The following is a 24,485-nucleotide window of genomic DNA, read 5'->3' as shown; positions in this document are numbered from 1 at the left end:
TTTGTTGAAGCTTTATTTCTCATTTATCAGATTTCCAATAAAAGGTCAAGTATGAGCACACATGAATAGGATGAACAACACTGAAAAGCCCCTAAAATGAAGGTCAAAGAAAAATCACTGCTGGCATTTTAAACCGCAAAAGAGCAATAATATGTCTGTACAGATGTCGTGCGATTAAAGAGTTGCTGTTGAAAATATAGTGTTCGGTCAGTGCCAGCGTTTATGAATGTGAAAAAAGGTTTAAAATCATCACAGCAGAAATCATATGAAAGGGCATTAAAACACCCAACAGTCAGCCAAAGAGAAATGACATCGATATTAATCTGTACAGTCATGAAGGAAAAACCCTTGCTTTGTACACTATTTTCTTTTAAGACAACGACAACATTTCAAATAAAAACATGAATTCAGAGCAATTCCATAAGATCTGCTGACAGCATGGATAAACACATCTGGACCCTGGTGAACGTGACAGTTTAGATGTTTACGGCTTGTGTCGCTCTCAAACCACCAAAACATGAGTTTTCCTTTGCAGACCACGACACAACAATCCAACACTTGTCATCAGAAAAAATGAGGAGCAAAAACACATCTTGGGCTTCCTCAAGAGCTCAGATCTCCCCACAACCCCACATGTGATTTTCACGTTTATTCCACACACGGCCGCCACTCAAATCATATCAAATGCACTTACACAGCACATGAAACGCAGAGTTAAAAACAAGAAAATGATTTCATCAAGCAGTCCGTCACGAGCTCACGCTGCCATGGCATTTCCTCCATGTTTGGATTGAACAATGTCCTCAAATTTGGGTTTGAAGTTTTTTTTATTGAATAAAAGGTGTTCTTTCAGAATAAGCAAATAGGCATGATTACTATATTTATACATATATATTAAAAAGAAAATTAAAACTCCATGGTACCCAGTAAAAATAAAGCCACACACTGCAGCGCTAGCGCTTCTTCTGACGTCGACGGAAGTGTGGAGTCCGATCGCGCGGCTCAGTTTGGCATCGGGTGTGGAGACGCACGGGCTGGAAGAGGAGACGCACCGTTTCTCTCTGTTCAGACTTCGATGAGGGAGCAAAACGCAACCAGGATTGGTTTGCCATGTAACCGTTATTCTTCACTTGAAATGTCAAATAAAAACGTAAATAAATAAAGCTGAAATCTTGAAAAGTCTGCGCAGAAGTCCAAAAACTATCGTGTCTATGTCTATTTATATATATATAGTATACACTTATATATAGATATTCATATCTCTATGTGATGTTTATTAATAGGCGTTTAGTGGTGGAGTTTGTGATCCTGTGCATCAATCCTGGAGTACAGAGTGAGAGACAGAAAGAGAGAGCGAGAGATGGCCACACACAGCCAGGTCATGTGATCACGAGGTCCATAGTTTAGGCTTTGCCTTCCTCCACTTTGACTGACTGTGGTTTTATGGCTCCGGTTCGAATAGATTTGACTTGTGCTGTCGGCAGCTGATCCCGTATTTTGCTGGGAATGACAGGTGAGCTCTTGACGTCACGCAGAGACTTCACCTGCATGGACACAACACAACAACACATGCTGATATAAACACTTCACTACTCATAAAGCAGAAGTTAAACTTCAGAATTACACATTCAAAATGACTGTAGGATTAAGCGATGTACAAAATAAAGTCGAGTAGTGTTATAATTAGGCATGTAACGATTCACTCAGCTCACGATGCGATGCGATTCACAATTCTGATCTCACGATGCGATTTATTCACGATTTACTCACGATTTATTTTTAAAAAATGAGTTGAAACAAATTAGAAATGAACAACTTCCCTTGCATTATTTCTTAAATGCTTCACGTTTCTTTGCATAATAAAATAATGTTTTATTTCAAATAACAAAAGTAAACTGCGATTTTATAACAAATTAATAATAGAAAAAGTCTACTAAGTCTAATACTGTCTGTGCTTTTCTTGGATTTTTTTGCATTTAAGAAATATCAGCATCCACGTTTAGGTTTGCAGTGAAAATAGCGGCCCCTGCTGTTCAAAGAATGTATTGCGATTCAGTTCAAGCCTCAACCGAATTGAATCGTCACTCATTATAACAGATTTTCAACCGGCTCACGGTGAATCCTTACATCCCTAGTTATAATATGTTAATTCACTTTTTATTGGAATAAAACCACTTTTTTTATTTTTACGGACCGTTGTTCTATTGAACAACACGACATAAAAACAAACATCACTGCAATTGAACATTTTAATAATAAAATAAGAGACATGAATGAAAACAAGAAAAGAGTGACATTAAATGACATTACCTAGGTTCACAGTGGGTGGCTCACCTTCATACCGTCCTCCGGGGCTTTGAGGGCAGGCTCGGGGTTAGAGGTGGGCGTGGAGCGGGACAGCTCACGCCCGGGGCTGGGATAGGGCGGAGAGCGGATGATGACGGTCTTGTTGACCTGCATGATGGGACGTTGGATGGGATTGGGAAACGGGCCACTGGTGGGAGGTCTCATGTGCATGACCATACTGCCCTGGGGGGCGGAAACCGGCAAAGACATCAGTTGTGGGTCACGTGCTCAACATTTACAACACAGAAAATCACTGGAGCTCGAGATGACTGATACCTGATGCGTGTAATGACCCTGAAGAGCTCCTGAGGGCTTCCCAATGGGGCTGGCAGAACCGGGTCTGACACCGAGAGAGAGACACAGTGTGTGTAAAGATATCACATCTACAGTACCGTGCATGACATTCATTGTGTATGTAATCAATATGTGTGTCATTTTTGTATCTGCAATATTTGGTCTTTAACAAGGAAATGTGTAATAAATAAATAAATGCTATTAACACACATATGTACAGAGGTGGATCATTTTTAGGTGTACTACAAACAACACAATGTGCGAAAAGGCACCGTTAAAATAAGCACAGAACATGATGTCTGCATGCCAAACGTGCTCACCTGTAGGAGCCGCTGGGTATTCCAGGTGAGTGTGTGTGTTTATCAGAGAACTGGAATCCTTTCATATCCATCTGTGAGTGCTGCGACACAGACGTATAAAACCTCATCAGTTCAACAGCGTTAACCTGAACTCTGCTCAACGTTCTCGTACTCGTGAACGCTCGCACTCACCTCCCTGCTGCTGGTCAGGACTTGAGGCTGAGAGCCGGGTGGCATCATCCGACGCGAAGCACCCACAGACAGATTCTGGTTCTGCTGGAGCTGAATGGACTGGGGCAGAATGAGATGCTGCTGGGCTGAACCGTATCGCAGCTGAGATCCAGGCATGGGCATTGTCACCTGAACGCAACACGACCAGAAACATCAAATCAGCCTCTCATGTCCTACTGCTCTTTAAAATGAAACATCCGACGCCATTACCTGGATGAGCTGCGAGTCCATGAGCTGTGAGGTGGCCATCCCAGCGGCCTGACTCAAAGACCCATCGTACACCAGCGGCTGACTGCCGTTCATGGGCTGGTAGTGAGAGCCTGACTGCGATTTCACCATCTCTGACTGAATGCCTGGAAATGGAGAATAGGGTCCTTTGAGAGGAGCCCCTCCGGAGAGCACCATGGGACTGGGCTGAGACAGGTTTGGGTGCATGTACACCTGAGACCTGCAAGACACGACAACGAGACGAAGATCAGATTAATGATCAAACGAAAACGGATCACTGCATAAAAGACCAACAACATGAGACATTTGACAGCGTGTGTGAAAGTGATTTCAGGCAGCACATTTGTAGGGATGTCACGATTCACCGTGCGCCGGTTGAAAATCGATTATAATATGTGCCGATTCATGCCGATCGAGATGATTTTTGAATCGCAATACATGTTTTGACCAGCGGGGGCCGCTGTGTTAACTTGTGCTGACATTTCTTACATGTAAAAAAAATCCCAAGAAAAGCACAGACAACGTCTTCGTTTGTTTATTTTAAAGAGACTTCTGCATTGATATTGTAGTTTAGTTTTGTTATTTGACATCAAAGATATTTTTATTTTACAAAGAAATGTGCAGCATTTGAGAAATAAAAAAAGGGCAGTTGTTCATTTCTCAATTTGTCTTAAGTCGTTTTGTAAAAATAACAAGATAAGTATCGTGAATCGCATCGTGAGCCGAGTGAACCGTCACATCCCTAATCATTTGTATGATGGGATGGGCAACATTCATGTTTCATGAATCTCATGTGAACCCCGTGGTAAGATGATTTCTGTTTTCTACATTTCGAGCGTTAGGATTTATTTTCACAGACAGAACAGAGCTCAGTGCCAATCACCTGAACGGCGGGATGGAGCTGAACATCTCTTGAGACTGAGACACAGGCAGAGCGCCCCGCATGCCGAGTTGAGCCTGGAGAGATGTGTGGAGAGAGATGGGGATCTGCTGAGGAGCGGCCTGCGCACAAACACAACCAATAGTATCCACAACAGCATCCACATCCAAACGCTTCTTTGAGAGACACTGTGTGTGTGTGTGTGTGTGTGTGTGTGTGTGTGTGTGTACCTGCTGGTAGTTCGAGGCAACGAGCCGCGGCTGACTGGAAAACATGTGACCGTCCAGATACAGAGGAGGGATGTGACTGCCTACAGACACACAGACGAGAGCATGTTATGAACACACACGTGTGACAGACACACACACATCTGAGATGAGACCCGGAGCAGACCTTGCATGGAGACAGAGGGTGCGACAGACGCCACGGGCATGGGAGGCATAGACACTCCTCCGAACGAGCTATAACTGATGCCGCTGGACGAGCCCACGCTGCAGGCCGGCTGAGCCCCGGAGACAGCGGCACCTGGAGATCCCTGCTCTGGAAGAGCCTGAGAGTTCTCCCACGCTTTACGTGCCGACTCCATCTGACGAGCACATAAAAACCACGTCACGGAAGGCTAGGCGCACACTTTGAAAGCAGGAGATGTGCAAAGCCGTTACCTTCAGCGTGAGGTCTGCGGTGGGGAAGCTGATGGGATTGAGGTTAATTCCAGGCTGAAGATGATCTCTGCGAAGCATCGGGATGGCCTGAGTCAAGCCCACCTGCGCACACATGAACCAACAAACAAACCGTAAAAAACCACTCCGGCTGCGCAAACAAGAATCAAAGCGAATAAAGCATTATGTCCCACGCACGTTCCCAGCGAGCGCGTCCTGAAGCTTAGTAACAGGGTTGGACACGGGCACCGACGAGGACCCCGGAGGAAGGCTGAAGTCAGAATCCTTCGCGCTGACGCCGAACTCGATGGGCGGGACGGGAATGACGTTGTCTACGTGAATGTCCACACCATTGACGGGGGTGATGGGACCCTCCAGACGCTCCATTCCCTCAGAGCCCTTCCGGTTCTTCAGCGAGCGCTCGTTCCCGATGGGTCCCGGCTTGTGTTCTTTACTCTGCTCGGGTCCTGCATCCGAATCCTGGCACACCGGAGAGTGGTTCATGTTAGCGCCAACCTCAGACGGCACACCCACAGTCCACTCACACACCATCTGATACAAACACAACAACAAAAGTGCCATGATGCTACCATACGAGCTTCCAGTGAAGATCTAGCCACTCGACTCATATAAAACATAATTTGGTAACACAAAATGATCATCATAAACATAATTGTGTTCTCCACCTTGCACAAAGCATCATTTTAACATAGGACTTAACTATTCATGTATTTTATCGCGTTTTCTGCTGAAATTCTCATTACCGTAACGCATCCTGATTTGTCTGGGTGCATTGATTGTTGTAATTTAAACAGTAAAATTATAATATTTTGAAGAAAAAAAGGATGTTCTACTAGATGTTCTCAAATGACAAATGTTCATTGACACAATATTAATGTATAAGAAAAATGAAGAAGTTTTCATAACTGATATTCTCATCCTCCGTAACATTTGTAAAAGACACGCACACAAACAAAGATATTTACATTGAGTTTGATTTTATGGGAAGAAACACATGTGCCAGTAATGGCCTTTCAAATGGCTAACAGTTTAAAAGATTACTTTATATTTTTCTAGGAAAAAGTGCAATATTCTCACACTATACACAACTTTTTGTTCATGCTCATTACCGATACACGTAGTTTTCTGCATTTAAAAAGGTTGCATGTATAACTTTCTGTAAAAAAACACGATTTGATTTGCGTCACTAATGTCCTATTGTGTATGATTAATAAATACTTAGGCATCATGGCTTTGCTTTTTTTTAGCAAAACATGCTATTGGGATTGACTGTTTTAAATGGTTACGGTAATGAGCAGACAGGGTTTTTTTTATTTATTTTTGAAATTGCTTAAAAACAAATGCATTCAAATCACATTTGACATCTTGAAACCCAGATTTCGTGAGAATCACCCGACTGCAGGCAGAATGATCATTACCTCTGAATTGGGTTCACTCCCTGTGTAAGAAACCTGTTTCGTCCACGAATCACCACCTGATGACTGGACGGTCAGGGCTTCAGAAATGCAAACAACAGATTGCTCAAAATCAGAGTTGAATAATCATAATTATTGAAATATGCTGTAAATGACACACTTGACAAACAACATACAGGAAACACACAGATCTGACTCACCTGTGCTGTTCGTCTCCCAGATCTCCGTTCCTAAGCTGCTCGTGGACAGCGTCTCCTCGGGTTGCTCGATGGACATGCTGCCCTGCTTCTTCGCAAAGCGTGGAGGCATTTTTGATGCGATTGCTCGGTTCTTTATTGAAACCTGTGGACGTGAACCACATGACTTAACATCAAGGTGACTGACAAAAACAAATAAATACTCCACGCTCAATGTTTTCTGTAAAGCAGCTTTGCAACAAAGCTCATTGTGATGCATCTGCTGACTAAGGGGCGGATCACATCCAACCCGTTTTTGCTTTTTTTGGAAGACTTTTTGACAAAGCAGCACACAGCGTTTTTTTTCATATGTTGCTAGGCAACAAGTTCCATCAGTTCCACACCGAAAGGCCTGCCTCTCCATTTATTTGATTGGACAATGAAAAAAAAAAAAGTTTCTGCTCAAGAGTTGTTTTTTTTACAACTGCAGGTGCTCAGAGCGCTCCGTCGAATCTGCGAGGCGTTTGGCGCACATAAACAGCGCACAAAACTCTCACTGCCAACAGAAAACGATTAAAAAAAGGCGCCACTCACTGCAAAAACGCGTCCCGTGCGATTCGGGCCTAATGGATTCACGATGAAAGGAAAGAATAAGTGACTACTCACTGGAACGCTTAGATCCTTCCGCCTGCGCTCGTCTTCCTGTGGCCGTCTTTGTTTTTTGGACAGCGCGTCCTGGAACACCTCTGGACTCGGTACACACGCTCCCGAGTCGCTCTCGACTGTGAGCAAAGAGAACAAACTACATGAGCAACAGTTCAGCTCGGTCCGTCATCAAACACTCCTTTAAATGAAACTTTCAGCTAAAGCTAGCATGTGTGTTTTACCTGGGTAAGTGTTGCGCTCATACTGAGACAGCGGTTCCGTCATGTCTCCCTTCATTGTTCTTGGTTTCAGATCTTTCTCCATGATCTTCCCTGCAGCTTCAGTGGTGCTGGTGGAAAGATTCTCCTCGCTCTGCTCCACACTATACACAGAGCCAGAGCTCAGACCTGACAGCGAGTCTTCAGGAACGCTGTAGAATGAACGAGAGCAAAGTTCATACACGGCTGTCAACGTTCCTTGCGATTTATTCTAACAGGCATGTGTGTCACCCTGCATACATACCGCTTGGTGTTACAGATGCCGTTCTGCCAGCTCTCGTTCTTACTTGGACCCGTAGATGACGGGACGTCTGATGATCGAGTTAACTTGTTCTCGATGGCCACGTCACTCTTTCGGTTTTGTCTGTCCACGGCTGGCCGTTGGCTAGAGAAACTTCGTTTGGAGAGCTCTCTCTTCTCTGATGAGGGATCACCGTGACCCGCCTCTGTCATCACATCACCGTGCTGTCCTCCTCCCCGTTTCTCCCTCCACTCATTAAAATCGCTGTTCTCAGAGCCCGTCTCCCAATCCTCGCCCGGAACCGTGAGCTCCTGCGGCTTTCCTCCAGAGTAGTTGTTGGGCCAGTGCTCCTCTCCACCCTTAGCGCGACCCGGCCACGGATTAGCAAAGTCTCCGTTTACGTAATTGTCACTGCTCCACTGACCTCCGACTTCCCGTTCCTGCTGTAATCGTCTGAAGCGTGGAGGTTTATCTTGGCGAGGGGGACGTCGCCTCCTCAACGGTCGGTTGTCCGGATTATCGCCATCTAGATAGTAGCCGCCTTCCCGGTCCTCAACGCCATTCTCTGCGAACGATCCAGTCAATTTCGGGGGGTACTTCAATGCCTCACGCTCCGATGGGCGTTTAGGATAGGATTCGGTAACAAAGTTGTACCCGTTCTCTTGCGCGGAGCTGCTTCCGAACTGATTTCCTCGTCCTCTCCATGTAGAAATGTCCCTGGCTCCAAATCCACGGTTGTATCCAGCATTGAGACGAGGGGGTAAAGACCTTCCAAACCCTCTAGACGGCTTGGTCTTGTCTCTGGAATCACCATGGGCACTCTGATCGTCCGTGTAGACCTTGTTGGATCGCCACGATTCTCTGTCGGCCCTCTTTACATCTCCGGGGATGGGTTGCGGAGCCTCTCCGTTCTCAGCTGCCTTCTGTCGCGGACGTTTGGGCAGCTCCTCATACTCTGAGGCCTCGCTGTGCGTCTCGCTGACGTTGCGTCTGCGGGGTTTACCTCTCTGTGGGTCCTCGCTCCTAAACTCCCGACCTCCACGGCCCCGTGCGGCTCTCTGGGTGCTGTTGTAGGCTCCCCTGTTGTTGTCGCTACGTCCTCCACGAGCTCCACCACGAGAACTGAACTCTCTGAAACCCCGTCCACGTCCTCGGCTCGCTCCCCTGGTCCCGGCGAAAGCCTGCTCTTCATCGATGAATATCCAGTTGTTGCGGCGTGGTGCCGGCGGCTCTCTGCTATCAGAGCTGTCTACAGACTGAGACTTCACACTGTCCCAACAGTTCTCCTTGTGCGACTCCATAGGCAGGTTGCTCATTTTCTCAACTTTTGGAGGTTCAACTTGTTTATCTTCGACAGATGTGACGTGTTGTGAGGCAGAGTGTCTGTTAGACAGAGGTGGGGCATCTTTCTTCAGATCATAGACGTTGGTGACCACTTCTTTCTCCAGTCGGTATGGGACAGGTTTCTCCTCAGGTTCAGATTTGGGCTTCTCGTTCTCTTTGTCTTCAACCTTCAAGGGTTTCAGCACAGGTTTCTTGATGGGGCCGGTTCTTCGAAGACTTCTGCCACTGGGCTCGGACGGTTGGCTAATGCTACTGCTGCTGCTGGAACCTTGGTCTGACCACTGACCCTGACCGCCTCCATCTTTCTTCAGACTGCCGTCCTTCCTCCAGAAGTCAGAATCGTAGCTCTTGTCCTTACTGTCGAATACCTCGTCATCTCTCTGATGTCGTCCAGACGAGACGTCTCTGTGGTCCGATTTAGAGAATTCACCTTCTCCAGGATGACTCCTGCTCAATGCAGAGTTGCCTTCATGGGACCCGAGTGTTAAGTCCGAACCTCTGCCTTGACGGAATCCTTGATGAGTCAGTTCCTCGGTCTCTTGACCTCTCTCCTCATAAGAGTCGTTTCTAGAGCACGACCTCTCGCTCCTGTTGTCCATCTGACCCCTGTCGCCGTTCTCATGCTGTCTCTGGTACGGTGGGGTGAAACTGCGGGCAGATGAGTAGTTGTCTTGGCTCCACACTTGGTAGGGCTCAGCGGATGGTGTCCTTCTGTCCTGATGCATGCTGGGTTGGCAGCCTTCATCAGAGGCAGGACCAGGACTATTGAGATGCTCCTGCTGAATGACAGGTTTCACCAATCCTTGGAGGAGAAAATAAAACCGTGGTTGACAGGTTAAACTTGGACAAGACATTCTAGGTGGTGCCTGACGTTTACTTGCAGTTTATATTGTGTTACTCACCAGAAGTGTGAACCCCAGGAGGGTAGAAATCTACCGAAGAACACCCCTGAGCCATGCGCGGGTCCATGTATGGAGGCATCATCATCCAGCGTGGGTCAAAGCCCAGCACGTGAGCTGGATAAAAGCCTCTCTGAGCAGAGCTGGATTGGGAGGGGTGGCCCGACTGTTGCCATGATGACATTTTATAAACCTGTTCCTTGAAAACACACAACATGAGATGTATGACGTGGAACCAAACAGAGTAGCTAAAATACCACGAAAGACACATGATAAATATGTTCACAGAGGTTGCGCTAGACTTTTTTTATTGTCCGTCATCCAAAAAGACGCTTGTTGCTTTTCTGAAGGAAAAAACTTTGTAAACACCGCACCGCTGCGTGCCTTTGTTCTTTATCCGTGCACGCGTCGCGGGGTCTGTGACCGATGCATCTGCACCTCGAGTCTCCGCTGACCGCGCACGTTTTCCAAAACGGACCAGGCATTGCAAGTAAGCTAATGAGTGGGAAACACATGTCCCTTCGCGATCGTGTTCAGGGCAGGAGTAGTAGCCTACGATCACGCTCTAATGAAGGGAAATGACAAAACGGGGAGTTACAAAGTGCCCTTATTGTAATCGGTCAAAATGACAGACAGCCTTCAGAATTTTCTGTCACTGGTAAATAACCCCGTCAATGACGGAGAATTTTTGGTTAACGCGACCTCTGTGTTCATCACATTAACAACGGGCACGTTCCACCAACATGATCACATGTTAGGGACTCACCTGCTGCTGCTGATGTTGCTGCTTTTGGAATCGGGGTGGAACTGGCTTCTGGTGCCGGCTGTAATCTGGGACGGGGGAGGTGGGCTCAGCACAATCATCCTCATCATCATTTTGATAATAACCTTCATCCTTATAATCCTGAGTGGATGATTCTGCAGGTGTATCAGACGCTTCTGCAGAACATTGATCATTGAATGAGTAAAGAAAATTATTGAAAGTAGCATAAAACAGCTGCGTGTCACGTGTCGTACCTTTAGTGGAATACTGCCAGCTGTCCTGCTGCTGTTTAGATGACTTCCTGCCCGGAGACTGCGTCGGCTCCTTGTCCTCTTTCTGGGTTTCGGAGCGTAAAGGTTTCTCGGTCTTGCCAAACTTCTCATCCAGTTTTTTGAGTTTTTCCGCACAGGCGGCCAGCCTCTCCTCACGTGCTCTCCTCTCCTCCTCCTCGCGCCGCCTGCGGGCCCTCTCCACCGCTTCAGAGACGTCAGCAGAGACGAACTTCCCACGGGAAGGTGCCTGACGTGGAGGTTCCTCTGGCACCTCTGCGGCCTCGCTGTTTACGCTAGTCTTCTGCGGGTGCTGAAAACCATCGACAACAGACACTGTTAGAGCTCTAAAATCCCAAACCCTCTCGTTTATGTATCCTCCTCCTCCCAGTTATATGGCACATAAAGCAGATGAGAATTCTTTTTCAAGAACACAACAGCTCTCCATCAACCAGTGCCTCGCTGTTACCTGAGAATCGGCAGAGGAGAATCGTCCGTTGGTCTTTCTGGACTGGCGTAAGTATGCCTCCTCCTCTGCTTCTCCTGAGCTCTGAGATAACCGTTGTTCCTGATGGATGTCCCAATCATCCCTGAGCAAACACAAACCAAACATGCCGTTTACACCACAGATGCACTTCAGCCACACGCCGTGTTAAGACAGCACAGCACAACACTCACCAGATCTTTTTCTTCTCACTCGGCTTGCGATCTTCCTCATCATCGCTGAACTTGAGCTTCTCGCTGTAATCCACTTCCTCATGGAGACCTGAAGAACAGCAAATAGTCGACCAGTGAGACATTAACAAAGACGTTTCCTCAAAACATCTGGTGATGTAGTAAAACAGCGAGCCCTTGCCTGCCCAGCCATCTTCACAGTCGTTGTCCAGTTCATCCAGGTCTTTCAGGTCATCAGGGTTGATAATGGCAGGACGAGGGGCTCGATCTCCTATGCGGCGGACAGGCCGAGCAGATGGTCGTGGGGGCATGCGGGGGAATCGGTTCTCTCTTCTTAACTCACCACTGTAATAGAAACATCAATGTAATTCAATTTTGCGTGAAAGTTGACGACATGGGACGTCACGGATAAGTGCACAACCTACTTGACAGGCTCTGGTGCGGGGAACGCCGACCTGAAGCGTGCATCAAAGTGCACAGGGGCCACCACAGCGGTGGGGCCGTGATCAGAGGAGCCCGGGATCTCACGTGTCTCTTTAGGGCACATCTGATAAACAAACGGCAAACACATTTAACGGTTAATTTTCCCGAATACTGACCGCTTATGATTTTTTGCAATGGTACTACTAAGCCATGACAGGTTCTGTAGGAGTGGTATTTGTACGACGGCAGAGACTCACGAAGGCAGGCAGCATGTCGTGGTAGGTGGTGGTGGTGTGGTGCTGGTGCTGGTACTGGAGGGCCGATGGTGTGACTCGGCGTACAGGCTGAGCGGGCCGCAGTGACGGCTCCTTCGGATCAGCGGGCTGAGTGGAGGTGGTGGAGATGGGGGAGGAAGAGGAGGAGGGGGGGGGAGTGCTGGTCTCGGCTGAACTGCTGTTCTTGTTCTCCGTCTCGCTGGAGAGGGCAGCAGACAGTCCCGAGGGCTGCAGGTTCCTCCCACCACCCTCCCTCCAACTTGACACATCTGTCAGTGAAAGAGAGAAATGAACAGCATGAATACACCACGTCTCTGAAACCATGGCTGCCAATCAAACAGCTCACAGCGGCAAGTGTCATACACGCTGGACTCACTCTGAGGGCGGAGGCTTGGTCCGGGCCCATACGACGGATCGTAGACGCTTCTTTCCTTGCCAACCTTGTCCTGTTCTCCTGCTGCTTTCAGCGTCGGAAATTCCTCGTGAGAGAAGGGCTGCAGTCGGCTTGAGGCCTTTAAACCTGCAACGGATGCAAAAGAAAACATTTTCCCTTTAAAACAGCAGGAGACGACATCATTCGCGATGAAGGCTCAACTACACGAATCCAAATGCTGCATTAGAAACCAAATCGTTACCATCCGGATCTGATGCTTTGCCATTGAGCTGTGCCCATTGCTTTGGTCCACCTGAACTTGTGCTCTGGAGAAACAAACAAAAAAAAACACAATTCTCACAGCAGTCTCTGGACCATCAAGATAGTTACGTTACAGTAACATTTGTGACTAAAATTAAAATGAAGGAGACAGTGTGGTACCTCCTGGATGGTTATGGGTGTGGGCTTCTGAAGATTGGACACAGATTTCTGTGAAGCCGGCGGTGGCTGCCACTCCAGCAGCTGAGCTGATGATGCAACGGAACTGAAGAAAACAAAGCATTCAGAGATTCAGTGAACCCTATCAGACCAGAGAAATAAAAACCTGCGTTCAGAGATAAAAACTACTGCTGCAGAGCTCCAGAAAAAAAACAGACGGCAAATTATTTTTTTAAGAGCCACATAACATGAACTTACATTTTTAAATGATGTACTTTTAGTTATCCTGTTGTGTGTACATCTACCCTCTCATAGGTTTTACCCACAAAGTTTTATCAAGTAGTTTTTCCTCATAAGCAAGGCCATACAGAATATGCAGACTTTTCATGTTAATTCTACACTGAAATTTGGGAAAAATCAGCAGAACTCCACGAAATAGTATTAAAGGAGGCATGAATTAAAATCACAATTTTAACCCGAGCTTTTGTTATATAAGAGGGAATCGTATTCACGCGAACATCATGTAAGTGTCAGAACTGAAAACGCCCTTGTTACTGAGATTACATCTGTTATTGACAACAGGCCCAGCGAACGCCAGGTTCTGGAATGCACCTATCTATGACAGGTTGAACACCACCGCCACAGAAAGAATATCAACGACTTCTCTAGCCCAGAAGGCTCCAACTACGCAAACTGCTATCCAATCAAAGCAGTGGGCGTTTACTTAAAGTCTTCAATGCGGCACGCCCATTAAAACCGAGTTTGTAGAGCCGGCCTCAAAACCCGGGTAGAAAATAGCCTATTACTTATTGATTTTGATGTTTTTGAATGTAAAAACCACACGAATGTCACAAGTAGACCTCATATACAACAGTATAAAACAGTAAACAAGCCCAGTTCATCACACCTTTAAATGTGTTTACATTTGTCCACAAATATAAAATGTGTGTAAATGTGTTCAAATAGTCTTAAAATGTTGCCTGTCTGTACTGTATATTTTAATGCAGTTGATAGCAGATTTGGTTCTTATTTAAAAAGAGGCAGAGAAGCTTACTGATTGATGCTAAGATGACCGTTTAAACTCTGAAAACACCAGATCAAATTTGTACTCTGAATTAATTTGAACCAACAGAAAAGGTGCATGTCAAGACCATATCAATATAGCATATATTCTGTCTGAAAGAGTAAACAATTTGTCATTTATAGAGTTTAAAGCAAAAAAGTTGTGTTAATACATTATTGTGTTGATTTTAGTTTGTAATAATGACATTTTTCTGCATGTTCACAACATAATAAAAAAAGAAAAGAATAAGATAACTTCAAATAAAACTTGCCAAGAGAATTCGCATGTCGTTTGTTCTCACTTTGAACGGATTTGAAATGATCCAGTGGTGTCTTGAGTAATAGACAGATAAATTACTTTCCCTGAACTTCTATGTGGTTAGTTTCGTTTTAAACGTCTCAAATATCACATTGTTCATCCCAAGGGTCACTAAAATCTGTCACAGCAATCAGCGCATTGTAGTAATGCGCTCATGTTGTCAGGGTTTTTCCTGCATAGAGAAATTGGAGGCGGCCGCCTCCATCTAATGTCGTGCCTCCTCATACTCTCGCCAAAATTATGTCTTCACAAGAAATGCTGCATCCATTGAACAGACTGTCATTTGTAACTGCAGTAGCGGCATTACGCCACAATGGAGGCGCTCTTTGGCTAAAAAGAGTTGCAGAACAAGAGCTAGCTGTGTTTCAAGGCTGTTTGTTTTGCATCACAGTACGTTTCATTGCTTGAAATTTCTTAAATTAACATGACGTCCATCATTGTAATGTCTTTAGCTGTGCAGTTGGATCGTTGAATCACCGTATACTGTACACAGCGAGTTCGCCAGTATGAACGCACATTGCGTTTAGAACGACTCGCACACGATTGACTCATTTGAACCGATTCATTTATTCAATGATTCATATATCATTCATTCAGTTATTTTGAACCGATTCTATTGAACTTTTCAGTCACTAGCGAATTTAAGAGATCATTGAATCATTTAAAGTGCACCACAGAGAATGCAAGATGTGAATGAGCTTTGCTCATTTAGTAAGACTGGTTAATTCAGTTGGCTATTGTGGGCTGAAAAGTTGAAAATGATAAAGCTTTATTTGATTTTAAAAAAGTCTGTTTGGTTGACTAAAAGTAATGTTTTATATAACTTAATTGTCATTTTCATCTAATTTTATTAGAACCTTTGATATGTCAAAGTCACTTTGGTTAAGCCACTTAAAAGGTACGGTAGGCCTACGTGTGTGTACAAGATCAGGATGGTTGCAGAATTTGCATGGTCGCCAGTGGCAATCTCTGCAAAAATATCACTCGCAAATTAATATTTTTGGTCACAAATGCAACCGTTTTGGTCGCAGTCTGGAGCCCTGTGCTGGAGCTCAAACCTAATCATGAGTCACAATAATAAACATACACGTATTTAAGTGTTGAAATATATCAGTTACATTTATTACAAAAATGTATGTTCTTGCATTTAATCAGTGACATTTTTTCATTAATCCACAATGACATATCTTAAAATGCCTCAAAAAAGTCATCAGTGTTTTAAAACCTACTTTTATAATAAATGTGTAAATTAAGTGGAAAGCAAGACTTTCAGCAGACATTCATTCAAAGCAACTAAATGCTTTTCAGTTACACGTCTGGTCCATGTGTAAACCACAATGTCATCTCTAGAGATCCACCACAATCATGTCATTTGACCGCACAATCATCCATGTATTCATACTTATGCATATACCGTATGTCTTTCACAAACAAGGTTCCTTACATCAGCCCCTAATCTGCCATCTTCAGCACATTTACTTCAACATAAAACTGCTCACTTTGTACACAACTATCCTGAGGATTGACTGGTGAGTTTACCTAGCCTTAAAATACACCAGGATTTATTGTCATTACACAACCTAACATGAAACTAAACGTTCCTCAAGAAATAAAGAATGCTGGGTTATTTTCAAATGAACACAGAAAAAGTTTGTATTTGAAGGGTTTAAAACCACCTAGCATTTTAGGTCGAAACAACCCAGCATAGGCTTAAATTACCCAATGGTTGGGTTCATCCCTTTCAGACCCCTCAGATTCCAGATTTTCAAATAGTTGTATCTTGGCCAAACCACACATCAATAGAAAGCTTATTTAATCAGCTTTCAGATGATGTATAAATGATATCACCAAAAATTGACCCTTATGACCGGTTTTGAGGTCCAGGGTCACATATGGCTTACTGAGTTTGTGCATTCACACTTTTATCCAAAGCGACGTACAGAGGATTCAACACCACACAAATACATTAAATTGCAGTAGTTTCACTGGAAAAGGTGTACGTACACACACAAAGAACAGGTACTGTACTGTACTGCACAACACCCACACACGCGTACGTACAATACATCACCACTGTATCTGCTCTACACACCAACGACTCCAATTCACAAACAGCACATCAAAACGTGCGTCTCTCACAATACAACTGGCTCTAAATGACACAAACTCACACATCACAATCCCTGGCATGAAGATCGAATGACTTCCACTCACACAAGCATTAATACACCCCTGCACACTTCCTAGAAATGTTTTAGTAACGGAGAGTGTGACGGACAGATGGAGCGCTGAGTCTCACCTCTTCTGTTCGGGTTGATCCTGCTTGTTTGCCCATCCTGTACCGTCTTTGGGCACGATAATCACGTTGGGATCGTTTCCTTTATTCTCAGACTTCAGACTCGGCAGGTGAGCGGGAGGGGGCATGCGGCGGGCAGTGGCCACTTTTCCAAGACTCTGTAAGCCATGTCGTGCAACAACTGCACAGCGAGAGACTTCATGAGCGTCGTCACACAGAGAGATAGTGATGTTGAGGAAGAGTTCACCCAAATCTTTAGAAACTATGACGTTTGCTATCGTGAAGGTCAAACCTTGATATGATGTTCACATACAAGCCAAATTTGATCTAGTGTGGGATACTTTTATTTTGCGGTTTTTCGGCAATTCATTATATGGAAAGGAGCAAACCAGACAACCGATCCAACTGGTTCAGAACTCGCGCGAGGGAAAGTAAATACTGACAGATTTTGGGTGAACTGTTCTTTTAAACATTGTTATAAACAGTCTAAATAGTTTTTAAGAGTGATTATGTAAAAGCGTGTCGTGGAGGTAACTTCTCACCTGTGGTTTTCTGAGTTTCTATTGACTTTACTTTGTACTTGTCAAATAGGCTGAGCGAGGAATACTTGCTTTTCCCATCCTTGGACTTGGTTATTTGCCCCAAACGATCGGACATTGCGATGTAATGTCATCGAGTATGGAAATTTGTCTTTGCACCTCGCCCTCAGTACAGTCTGTTTCTGTGGAGGAACACACACACACACAACATCAATAGACTGTTAGATAATGTTTCAGCAAGCTTTTATACTCGCTTCAACGCAACCAAAATATAATCTTCTATAAAAGCACATGTGGTTCCGACAAGCACAGTTCGTACACTTCAAGGACTGCAAACTTGGTCAACAAAACTGAGGAAGCAAAAAAAAAGAATCATGATCCAGATCAGCTCTAACAAACTGTGAGAAAGACCCGTAGACCAGGATTTGAGGAATACATATTATTTAACCCAAATAACAAAACAATCGTGTTTTAAAAACCTATTTCCATAATAAAAAACTTCCAGCAAACATTCATTCAAAGCAACCAGGTGCTTTCAATCTATACTAGTGTTGTCAAAAGTTCCAATACTTTTAAAGACGCAATAAGACGTGATGAGCGGATAAGCGCGGCTCAGATCCACATGAGATGCGCACAGAAATACTTCAGATTAAAGTCATATCACGAAGAAAACAAACAGAGTTTCAGAGGAAGCATCAGGATTTAAGTTAACAAGTTCAAGCGGTAAGTCTCAAATTCTGTTAGCGTTTGCATTATGAATGTTGTATCATATGTTAAATTAAAGGTTACGTTAAAATAAACGTCCCTGTTTGCGTGTTAATTTGTTAGCGCCAATGCTAATCCAGTCAAGTGTCCTTATTAACCATTTAATGCTTTTATAACCGTAATGGGGTAAAATAAATGGGAGGACAGGATGGGGTTTACAGTACCTATTTTATATAGGCCTATCTGAAATCTATGTGCTAGAAAACTATCATGCTAACTGTATGACTAGCAATGTGTATGTCTTGGATAGATAACTCTATTAGGTTTAAAAAGCCACATTTAAACTAAAGAAAAATCTATCTGTTGCATTTATTATTTTAATATGCAGTTACCTTAATGGAAGTAATCTTGTGTAAATGCAGTATAAAAACTGAGGTTTGTTGTAATATTGCATATGCATGTTTGTTCAGTCAGTTGACTTACTGAAGTTTATTCTATTTGTCTTCTACAGCAGCAGACTGAGGAGGATGTTCATCAGCATCAGCAGAGAGCACACAACAGTTTCAGCAACAATTAACTTATACTTCATGTATACAAAATGGCATTGCTTTCTATACATTCATATTAACAATGAGCTTTATTAATAAAATTGTGTTTCATTTAGCATGTACTCGTGTTTTGCTTTGGTACCGAAATTGGTAGCAAGAACCGTGGAATTTTACTGGTATTGGTACCGGCGACTACTGAAATTTTGGTACCGTGACAACACTAATCTATACATCATGACCTTGGCATTGCTAAAGGCATACACCTGCAGCGGAGTTACAGTAAAGCCAGGTGCACACCGCAAGATTCTTACAGCCCTTTTAACTGTTCAAGTGAAATTTTACAAAATATATATATATATATATATACAGGCATAGTTAGTTCACTCAAAACATGTTATTCTAAGCGTTAATGTATTGCCATCATACACATGTGGTTTTCTGCAATGATAAACTCTGATGAAATGTGTCAACCAGGTAACGTTATTTGAAGAGCTGAGGTTTCTAACAAAATGTATATCTTTGTCAAGATTAGGGCTGTCACGATTGTGAAATTTGGCTGACGATTAATGGGGTACATGCACACGGGACGATGACGTACTTCCGCTAAAATCTCAGCCAGCTAGGTCCCTTCCAATCTCATTTACATTTAGTCATTTAGAAGCACTTTTATCCAAAGAGACTTACAAAGTAGGGGAAAACAATAGAAGCAATTTGTGCAACAAAAGAACAACAATGCATTAAACTGGTATCAGTAAGCCTACCACAGAATACGATGCTAAGAATTAGTTTTTTTGGGGGGAAAGGAAAGTAGAAAAGTAGAAGACTGTACTAATGGGTCAGATGTTGACGGAAGAGATACGATTTTAGCCGATTCTTAAAGACAGCTACAGAATCCACTGATCTAGTGGCAAAAGGGAGATCGTTCCAGAGTCGTGGAACACATCCGGAGAAAGTGCGTGAGAGTGATTTTTCCCTTTGTGGGACGGCACCACAAGACGTTGTTCAATTGCAGAGCGCAGAGATCAGGCGGGTACATAAATCTGAATTAGCGAGTGAACATATGAGGGTGCCGAACCGGTGGTGGTTTTGTAGGCCAAGAGCAGAGATTTGAATTGGATGCGAGGGACTATAGGGAGCCAATGCAACCTAACGAAGAGAGGAGTGACGTGCGCTCTCATAGCACTCATTGTTAAGTGCCTCTGTGATCATGCCTCTAGGAAGTGCAAACGTTCACTTTGGCTTTGTTCATATTTGTTGATGTACCTTGAAACGGATAGCCTGAAGCGCTTATCCTTTTCGGTCGTCGATGTATGGCGAAGAGTTTGCATAATTCGACTCACGTTGTTGACCGTTATTTTATGTGCATCCTGAAGCGAAACGCCATTGTTCCCTACGCCGCCGGATGCAACAGCCTGGCTGAGATTTTAGCGGAAGAACATCATCGACCCGTATTTAAATAGTTGCAATTATGCAGATTAATTGTCTGTTTTAAAGCTTTCCTGTAGATCAGTGGTTAGAGCATGGCGCTAGCAACGTCAAGATCCTGGGTTCGATCCCAGGGGATGGCACATAGTCAGATACAATGTATAGTATAATGCAATGCAAGTCACTTTGGATAAAAGCATCTGCCAAATGCGTAAGAGATAATCCACAGCTAGCCGTGCGTAAAAGAGTTTTAATGCACGACATGGAGGCCAAGAACCACCCGATGCGAAGGCTAGCGGTGGATTATCCCGTTTAAACGCACAGCTAGCTGTGGATTATCCCGTTTATACCATGGTCATTTGCCAAGTTAAATCTTTTATTGATGTTTACAGTGAAATTTTTGATCAAATAGGTGAAAATTAGTGATTTTGTCAGTTAAATTTCAAATGCAATCAAACTTACTGGAGTTACCTGTGCGTTAAAGGGTTTTAATGCACACCTTCCAGCCAATCAGAATCCAGTATTCAAACAGACCATGGTATAAATAAATGTAAATGTTAAGCTTTGACAATATAAAGATTAATGACAACTAATTTACTCAATGAAGAAAATATATATTTTAGAAATGTAAAAAATTTGGTAAATAATAACATTTACTGCAAAGTGACTTAACAGAAAAGACTCGTCAAACTATAACTGAGATATGAGGATAGTGACGTCTTGCTGTTTACATGCAGCAAGTCTGAAATCACTTATAAATCACATGTCATTTGAATGTAACAATGAGTGCAAATCAAGGATGGTGGATGTAAAATGCAGCAAATACTGCAGACCACCCGTTTTCTCAAAATTCAAAATAATTGCATTTAACTGAACTGCGATTATGTCAAATAATTGCAATGAGACTATTATTTAACAATTGCGACAGCACTAGTCAAGAATTGACACTTTGTGACAGATATGAAGTACTTATACTCATGACAATAAACTGTATTGTGTCACTGAGTTTGATACATATATATATTTATATATGAATAATTTCTACAATAATCCCAAACAAACCAACTGGACAAAAGTCTTTGGCTGGGACAGATGGTAATGATAATGGCAACACACATTTTGAAATACATGTCTGCAAACAACAACAACACATATATACAATGTAAGCATTTGATTGTTTTGTGAACTTTACATATGTAGTGCAGTTATACTAGTATGTCAAATCAAGGACTTCAAAAAGCACCTGGGCCTCTTTAACAAAAACACACACAAAAAACACAACAAACAGACAGAGAACCGCTACTGTGTGAAATACAGACACTATCAGAGAATATTTATTTCGAGAGAAAAACAAACACGAAACAACTGTGGGAACGGACGTTGATAAATGACGATGTAAAGAAACACCTTTAAAATAAAACATGTCAGTATAAACAATCCGTCACTCACTTTATCTGACAAAAATCTTCAATAAAAACATGTGAATTTTAAACATTCTCTCAGCGCGCGATTAAAAACAAAAACAAATAAAAACACATCAGCGGAGTAAAAAATCAGTTAGCATTAGATGTAAACAGACCCTCATAACGCCACGGAAATATAATTTAACACACATTAGAGCGACATTAACATTTATTTTTAACTAGCTATACGCGCGTTAACACTAACAAATAAGCAAACGTAATATTACACGAGATATTTTCATGTAACTGTCTTCAGTTTGTTAGCACTGCTACTGATATTAGCCGTGAACCAGTTACGCTCATTTTACAGATCAGAACCGGAGAAACGAGCTTTATTTCTGGACAACACGCACCATGGGGCTGATGCCTGTTTAATATCTGACAACATATTCAGTCATTAGTGCGTTTACGAGTGTTTTGTGTAGATTTGTTGATGTGAGAGGTGATTAAAAATGGCTGCTGCTCCAGAACAAAGCGAAAGAATCACGGAGACATCTTGCGACAAATAGGCCGAAAACCCGCAAATATCGGCGCAAAGCGCGTTAATAACTCACCGAATCAACGTGCAACTGTCACTTCTGATCACTTATATCAGTATATTTCCACCGGATAGAGAAACTTGGCAGGATGGATGAAGATTCTGCGGCCAATTTCTCTCTGTTTTTCTCTCTTCGCTTGTTAGTTTCCCGGCCTGAGACTAAAAGCTGCTGCTGCCGCTTAGAGCGGATATGACGTCAGCAACACAGCGCCACAGCGCTCGCCTGCAGGCCGCTTTAAGAACTGCGTGGATGGACGGACAGACAGACAGACAGACAGACAGACAGACAGACAGACAGACAGACAGACAGAAAGATAGATAGATAGATAGATAGATAGATAGATAGATAGATAGATAGATAGATAGATAGATAGATAGATAGATAGATAGATAGATAGTGTGGGAATATTTTTTAGATAAAAGTATGATTTAAATATCAATATAATCAATAAGTGTTTTCTTTCATTTGTTTCATTAAGCTGTGTGTTTTTGTCATGTGCTTTCTATTTCACTCAGTGGAAAGTTCCTGGGCAAACAAAGAAAACAGAAAGTTGGGGGTTGGAGTCGTAAATTATCTAGATAAACACACACACATATAAAGAGTCACTAAGAAAAATAAATGTTATGAATCAATCCACTGTATATGTTCTAAGTATAATCATGAGTTGTGATGTGTTTTAATGAATCATAGGATTAAGAAACAACGCTATATAATTAAAAACATTAGATGATTAAGTGTTTTCTTTTTACTAAAAGAATGTTAAGAATGTTGGTGTGTTGTCCGGCCACAATAAACTGTTTTTAGGAGACCACTCCTTGGGGGAGGGAGAACATTCCTAAGGACTGGCGATTGACCACAGGATGTATGTTTTGAGAAGGTTTTATTTTTCAGGAACTAAGCAGATAAACGTGGCGTATGGTGATTGGTGGAAAGGGAGCAAAAAGCAGAGGAGGAGTCAGAAGATAGAGCGACGTCACATACTTTATAAATATGGGTGTATTTGAATATTTGGGTTGTTGGCTTGTGTTGGAGAGAGTGGTGATTTACTGGCAACCCAAAGCTTTGTTACTCCTTTTTACATCTGATAATAAAACTTCTGCTTAATTTTGGAGAAACGTCTCTTGCAAATTTTTGAACATGCAGGACTGCCTTTAAAGTCCAACAATAGATAGATAGATAGATAGATAGATAGATAGATAGATAGATAGATAGATAGATAGATAGATAGATAGATAGATAGATAGATAGATAGATAGACGTTTATATAATGTGTTAACTAAAGGTAAACACTAGGGGGCAGGCAGATCACATTGTTTCTCTGTGCGTCCTAAAACCTTCAGTGGTACATGCTATATTTATCCTTCATATTCGTGAAAGTGTCCTCTAACATGACAAGTGAAAACAGAATAAGTAGCCCTGCTCTCCTGGCTCAGTTTAAAACTTTTCCGTGTTTTTCTTCGAGTTATTCTGGTTGTTTTTCTTGTGTTTACGGTGATGTTGTCTATCATCCCATCTGGACCGCTGTGGGTCAGGACAGAATGAGGCTGTCAGAAACACTGATTCCCTGTATGGGCACCTAACTGTGATGAGTCCTGTGGGTCCTGCTGAAGTGTCTCTTCATGCCCGTCACAAACAGCAGCTCTGGCCCTTCATCACAGATTTAATTGAGATCATTATGATTTCATTATCAGCTCGGTCTTATAAATATCTGCATGGGTGGATGTGTTATGGCCTCATTATATCCTTTGAGGAATGGCTTTACAACTAAAATATGCTAACTGAAACTTACAATAGATGTTTTTTTAACACGCTGTCTTTCATTTCTGCTAACGTTTATTCGGGTAGACCAAAGGTTTGCCCACTTCCTCTTTAAAAGGAAACCAACAGACTTCCTCAAACATTCAGATGCAACATCACCCATTCTTTTGTCATAGTTACCCTCATTTACAAAGCCAAATGTTACCAAACCAAAACCAGACTTTATCTTACCAGGCTATTCTATTCTATTTTCTGTTGTGTTGTGTTGTGTTGTGTTCTGTTCTATATTTTCTGTTCTGTTGTGTTCTGTTCTATTCTATGTTTTGTTCTGTTCTATTTAAATTTAGTGTTTGAATTTTCAGTGACAGAATTTCAGGACAACAATTCTCCCTGTTTCACTCTTCCTTGCCACTGGTCAATAAACAGAGAGTGGGATCCACAAATTCACGGTCACAGTAGAAACTGAAAACGAGGGTTTGATTTTTGTGATGACATGTTTTGATGGAAATACTCTGTAACATATATGTTTTGTCCAGTGTTTACAGGTAAAGTAGCAGTGTGGAGATTAAAGCAGACGTGTGCCGTAGAAGCACGTGCGTTCTGCTGATAGTCTAATCTACAGACAGAAATTAAGTTCCTTCGCTTCTCGCCTGTGATCT

General features: G+C 43.0%; 1 protein-coding gene across 2 annotated transcripts; it reads right to left on the bottom strand.

Moving 5' to 3' along the window:
• Positions 1-3: 3 nt before the first annotated feature.
• Positions 4-22,247, bottom strand: prrc2b (proline-rich coiled-coil 2B). 2 transcript variants are annotated; one of them, XM_057351485.1, is made up of 30 exons: positions 22,084-22,247; positions 17,392-17,570; positions 16,853-17,030; positions 13,176-13,278; positions 12,997-13,060; positions 12,738-12,881; positions 12,344-12,630; positions 12,089-12,210; positions 11,845-12,008; positions 11,667-11,754; positions 11,458-11,578; positions 10,974-11,301; positions 10,723-10,895; positions 9,960-10,155; positions 7,717-9,859; positions 7,437-7,624; positions 7,216-7,331; positions 6,574-6,715; positions 6,377-6,453; positions 5,136-5,489; positions 4,941-5,042; positions 4,672-4,864; positions 4,509-4,588; positions 4,282-4,400; positions 3,381-3,618; positions 3,132-3,299; positions 2,961-3,040; positions 2,623-2,686; positions 2,311-2,529; positions 4-1,544 (listed from the first exon to the last, which is right to left on the bottom strand). In XM_057351485.1, exons 2-29 carry the CDS (start codon positions 17,504-17,506, stop codon positions 2,317-2,319), a joined length of 6,360 nt encoding a protein of 2,119 aa, XP_057207468.1. In that variant the 5' UTR covers positions 17,507-17,570; positions 22,084-22,247; the 3' UTR covers positions 4-1,544; positions 2,311-2,316. The 2 variants fall into 2 exon arrangements, with proteins under 2 accessions (XP_057207468.1, XP_057207459.1); XM_057351476.1 differs by having other exon boundaries at positions 2,335-2,529.
• Between the last annotated feature and the right edge of the window lie 2,238 nt (positions 22,248-24,485).

The sequence above is a fragment of the Triplophysa rosa genome, linkage group LG2 (assembly GCF_024868665.1).
Source record: "Triplophysa rosa linkage group LG2, Trosa_1v2, whole genome shotgun sequence".
NCBI lineage: Eukaryota > Metazoa > Chordata > Actinopteri > Cypriniformes > Nemacheilidae > Triplophysa > Triplophysa rosa.
The sequence above is the reverse complement of the archived record's forward strand: the minus strand, read 5'-3'. Positions and strand labels throughout refer to the sequence as shown.

Excerpts from the sequence above, each read along its gene's own strand:
- prrc2b (XM_057351476.1), bottom strand. The coding sequence starts at position 17,506 with ATGTCCGATCGTTTGGGGCAAATAACCAAGTCCAAGGATGGGAAAAGC. Across the intron at positions 13,061-13,175 it reads CACCCATAACCATCCAGGAG|AGCACAAGTTCAGGTGGACC; the intron begins GTACCACACTGT and ends TTGTTTCTCCAG. Across the intron at positions 2,687-2,960 it reads ATACCCAGCGGCTCCTACAG|ACCCGGTTCTGCCAGCCCCA; the intron begins GTGAGCACGTTT and ends TCTCGGTGTCAG.